Source organism: the organism of the source record quoted next, unplaced genomic scaffold (genome assembly GCF_019419815.1).
Source record: "Pyrus x bretschneideri cultivar Hongxiangsu unplaced genomic scaffold, Pyrus_bretschneideri_v1 Contig21, whole genome shotgun sequence".
NCBI classification, from domain to species: Eukaryota; Viridiplantae; Streptophyta; class Magnoliopsida; order Rosales; family Rosaceae; genus Pyrus; species Pyrus x bretschneideri.
This window is the reverse complement of record NW_025999513.1, coordinates 3,462,295-3,466,990: the sequence shown is the minus strand read 5'-3', so window position 1 is coordinate 3,466,990 and position 4,696 is coordinate 3,462,295. Positions and strand designations below refer to the sequence as shown.

General features: G+C 34.4%; 1 protein-coding gene across 3 annotated transcripts; it reads left to right on the top strand.

The window, feature by feature from the left end:
- The first annotated feature begins 582 nt into the window (after positions 1 to 582).
- Positions 583 to 3,599, top strand: LOC125477401 (exosome complex component RRP41 homolog). Of its 3 annotated transcripts, XM_048584445.1 has the most exons (8): positions 601 to 1,252; positions 1,351 to 1,723; positions 1,846 to 2,234; positions 2,752 to 2,868; positions 2,971 to 3,056; positions 3,187 to 3,276; positions 3,356 to 3,415; positions 3,530 to 3,599. In XM_048584445.1, exons 3-7 carry the CDS (start codon positions 2,153 to 2,155, stop codon positions 3,401 to 3,403), a joined length of 423 nt encoding a protein of 140 aa, XP_048440402.1. In that variant the 5' UTR covers positions 601 to 1,252; positions 1,351 to 1,723; positions 1,846 to 2,152; the 3' UTR covers positions 3,404 to 3,415; positions 3,530 to 3,599. The 3 variants fall into 3 exon arrangements, with proteins under 3 accessions (XP_048440404.1, XP_048440403.1, XP_048440402.1); XM_048584447.1 differs by lacking the exons at positions 2,752 to 2,868; positions 2,971 to 3,056; positions 3,187 to 3,276; positions 3,356 to 3,415; positions 3,530 to 3,599 and having other exon boundaries at positions 583 to 950; positions 1,199 to 1,252; positions 1,351 to 1,397; ... (1 more) ...; positions 1,685 to 1,723; positions 1,846 to 2,725; XM_048584446.1 differs by lacking the exons at positions 2,752 to 2,868; positions 2,971 to 3,056; positions 3,187 to 3,276; positions 3,356 to 3,415; positions 3,530 to 3,599 and having other exon boundaries at positions 583 to 1,252; positions 1,351 to 1,397; positions 1,480 to 1,540; positions 1,685 to 1,723; positions 1,846 to 2,725.
- Positions 3,600 to 4,696: the final 1,097 nt, after the last annotated feature.

The window sequence follows — 4,696 nt, the reverse complement described above, 5'->3', positions numbered from 1 at the left end:
AGACCCGTTTACCCAAATCACTCTTCTTCCTGCTTTTCTGTCAAAGCCCCAGATCTCACCCTCAAGTCTCTTTTGCCTCCATTCAAGTTTCTCGCCCTTGTCTAGCACACACCCATTCCTTCCTCCAACCTTTTCGTCAATTCTAGCCCAAATCTTTCCTGGCCTCTCTCCACCAAAGGTACCACATCCAACCCACCATTATTTATTTATTATTTTAAATTATTGTTTTTTATTTTTCAAAATTTTAGTACTTAATTAAATAAGAGTTTAAGAATATTAACATGGGAGTCTTAACGAAATACTTTCGGTACTGTTTACTTTTAATGTTAAGAACATTTTTACTCTAAAAAGTCACTTCTAGTACTATTCACTTACAACCCATTTTTGCCATTTTGATTAAAACTCAAAGTTTTCAAGTTATTTTTATCAGTTTTCCTTGGTAACATTTCATTAAATGGTGGGGAGGGAAATAAGACATAGGGGTGGGAATATCAGTGCTCAAAATTAATTGAATGTATACATGAGTTTATAATATATATTATGAAAGAACAATAAACTTTATGTATGAAGATAAACTTTATCTGGATTTTTAAATTTTTAATCTTTGCATTGAAGGTTGGTAGGCAAGTATGTGTCACAGACTTGAGACAATGGAGATAAGCCTCGAATGGAAATTCCCGTAACAGATTAACATTATTGTGGGATATATTCTGCATTTGAGAGTCATTAGGAAGTGGGTTCCAATGATTTGGTTATTCCACCGTACCTGTTCATTGTAATCTTCATGGAGGAAGGTTTATGCTGTAATGGGTTTTCGTGATTAAAACAAAGATAAAAGATGATCCTTTCGTACAAGTGTAATAGTTGTTGATGGTGTTGATTGGATGGTGAAAACAAACTTAGCTTCTTCTCCATGAATTAACGTTCTTTATTTGAATTACTTCCTTTTGGTTAGTGAAGTGTTTTCCTTTTTTTATATTTTTTAAATTTACTTCCGTTTGGTTAGTGAAGTGTAGGCATGAACAATGATATAGAATAGCCATTTTGTTGCTGAAGCAAAGCTATTATGCAACAATTTAAGGAACTTTGCAGTTTGGTTGTTATGACGTTTAAATTTTAGACAGTGATTGCTTTAGCTACCATTTGTTTCTTGTTATCTATGGCATTTCCTAAGTTGGTTATTATGAAGTTCTAACAGATGGAGTACGTGAGCCCAGAAGGTCTTCGCTTGGATGGTCGGCGGCCCATGGAAGTATTTTTCCATCTCTCAATTTTCCGTTGTGTTGAATCATCACCAGTATAAAGTTTCAATTATTTTTATAAAATATATATTTTTTTCTGTGATCCCAGATGAGACAAATTCGAGGAGAGATTGGTGTTGTGGAAAAAGCCGATGGGTTCTAATTACTAAAACCTTGATTCTTCTTTTCTAATCCTTGTAATTTTTTTTTAAAGCTGATCTTTCATATCAAATTTCAGTTCTGCTGTGTTTGAGATGGGAAACACCAAAGTCATTGCTGCAGGGTATGGCCCTCGAGAGGTTAGCTAATTCTTTTTTCTTCATTCTATAATTTCGAGCTAAAATTTTAATGAACTTGTGCGTGGTACTCATTATTATTTAAAATGTCTTGTCCAATTTTCAATTTAAATTCATTTTAGCTGTTAATATACTTTTGTTTTCTTGGTCCAAAATAGGAGCCAGCAGATGAATGACAAGGCACTGGTAATAGTTCATCTAATTCTCTGTGTATTAAATTTATCTGTGTTGTGGTGAATACGATAAACGGAACAGGCATGTATTATATTCGTAAATGTAATGTCGTTGGCCATTGTTAATAAGTTTAGGTGCGGTGTGAGTACACCATGGCAAATTTTAGTACTGGAGATCGCATGAGGAAACCAAAGGGTGTATTCTATTCTCTTTCATTTTCATACATACATGTTGGATCATCTTCAATTTACAATTTAACATCAGAGTGTTGTATCCATAACTAAATTAAACTATATAACTAAAATGTACATTTTTATGCTCTCAGACGATCCACAGAGATTTCTCTTGTTATTCGGCAAACCATGGAAGCATGCATTATGACACATTTAATGCCTCGGACTCAGGTTCCACTGATGCATCTTGGGAACTTTTCTTCCATGAATGTCTAGTTTGTTCTTTATTGAGCCTTGTATCCGTTTGTTGCAGATTGATATTTTTGCGCAAGTTCTCCAAGCAGATGGAGGTAAATCCTAGTGCCTCGTTGCAGTCATAGGTCCTATATGATAATGTACTTTCAGATTATGTAATAAATCAATGCTGCCCTGTTTCCTTCTATGTGTGTGTGCAATGTGCATATTTGGTCCTGTTTCATTCAATATATTTGTAGATCCAGGCTTATTTTCTGAAAATCCAAAGCCTCCTCTATTCATTTCATGTACGGGTACTATGAACCACTTGTATTTGAATTTAAAGTTGTTAGTTTGTGTTTTTTAACTACTATTGAGGTAAGTCGTGTTTGAGGGTCAAACTGCGCTGCAGGCAGTTCGTTAATAGTTATTGCTTTTGTTGCATGTTATTTAAATAGAATATATGATCGATAGTGTTCACAAAGTACCATGGTTGTCCCTGTTATCTGTGTTTCGGTTATAATGTTTAACTATTTTGCAAATACTACCAGATTTCAACAGGTTACTTCACTGTTTTACATAAAGAATTGAAAGATCTATCTGTGTGTTTGATTTTTATTTTATTTTTGTCAGGAACTAGATCAGCATGTATCAATGCTGCAACCGTGGCCCTTTCAGATGCTGGAATTCCAATGCGTGATCTTGTTACTTCTTGTAGTGCCGGTTACCTTAATAGCACACATCTACTTGGTAAATTTTTACGTTACTTTATGCTTGTGCAGCTTCTATAATGCCATTGTACTAGTATGATATTGTAATTCTCACGTGAGCTTATTGTCGCTGGCTTGTCAGATTTAAACTATGTAGAAGATAGTGCTGGAGGTGCTGATGTCACTTTAGGTATTATGCCGAAGTTGGACAAAATTACTCTTCTTCAGGTAATCTGTCGTATATGTTTCGCAATATATTCTCACAAGCTTAAGTTACAATTATATTGTTAGTTGGCATCTACAGTGTCTTCTCTAGCACCTTTTGTAAACCACTTATTCGTGATGATCTTTGATGCAGATGGATGCTAAATTACCATTGGATATTTTTGAAAATGTAGTGCAACTTGCAATTGAAGGCTGCAAGGCAGTTGCAACATATATTCGAGAAGTAAGCACCTTCTTGCTTTATTTTCCGCCCGTCCAGTGATAAGTTCTGCCTTGTCATGTGGCCTCTGTTTGAATGACAGGTATTACTAGAGAATACAAAGCAATTGGAGTATCGACGAGGCACTTAGTTTCAAATCATGGTAAGGCCATGTACATCGTTTGCTACTTGTTTTGAAAATTTGATACGTTTTAACAGTCACGGACAGTCACCCACTTACTCCGGTTTCGAAGTTTTATTTTCTATCCGCCTGTAGATTAATGGTTGTTCGTATGAAGTTGGAGGCGGCTGTAACATGAAGACGGTGTTTGATGGAGGAACTAGGCTTAAAAAATTAAGCACACTCGGTTGAAGTAACGAGAGAGCTGTTTTTAGATTCTGAAAATTGTATTTGTAACATCTACAACATGGGCTCTTCTTGTAAATGAACATCCTGACTACAAGATTTTATATCAAAGAAGATCCGTTTATTTCAAAGAAGATACATGTAACCAAGGAAGTCCATAACCAGGCTGACCCTCATTCGGAAAATGTTCTCCGAATTTAGATTGCAGAGCAAAGACCAATATTATCAGTATGATATCATACGAATGCACACATAAAAAACATAATTAATCAATATTGTCTATTATCTAACTATTAGAATCTTCAACTCTCATTAGGTAGTAGCAGTTGGATATGTAATCCAATAAAAATAAAGCACGATGTTACGATCGTGTTATGTAATTAAGAAGTAGAAGACTTGCTAATGGTGTCCAAAAAGAACAAGACAAGACTTGGTAAACTTATACAGCTAACAGTTATAACGTTGGTATATGTCATATGAATCAATAATTCAACTCTTGCATAAATAGATTTATACTTTAATTGGAAGATTCAAAACTTCAAAATTACCATCTATGTGTAAAAAAGAGCTTGTTTTCTATATGAAAGTGTCTTAGGGTTTTTGCCATAACAGAATGTGGGAGAAAAATTACTTAACGGTTATTTTTCTTGTAATTTTATCCTGTACTTGATGGTAATTATATAATAGGGTAATAAAGACATTTCACATTTAAAGTAAGTTGGGTGTAAAAAGAGGTTATTTGGATTTAAATAAAAATTTTCCAAAAATTTAAGGGGAAGGAATGCTACCTCAACCCAGTGCAAGAGCATACTGCAAATTTCTTTGAGGATTTATAGAGGAGTTCTACAAATTGCCCACCAAAATGGATCGTCAACACAAGACTCGAACCTAGACCTTTTCCTAGTGAAGAGAACGATCTTTAGTAACTCAACTAACTTTCATTGGCAATCATATTGCTACGTTTAATCTAATTAAATGGAGAAAAAGATTTGAACTTGGAATGTAATAAGTTGAAAATGAAATCTAATCCACTAATAATTCACCACTTGCTACCCTATAAAGATGTTAATTACTGTA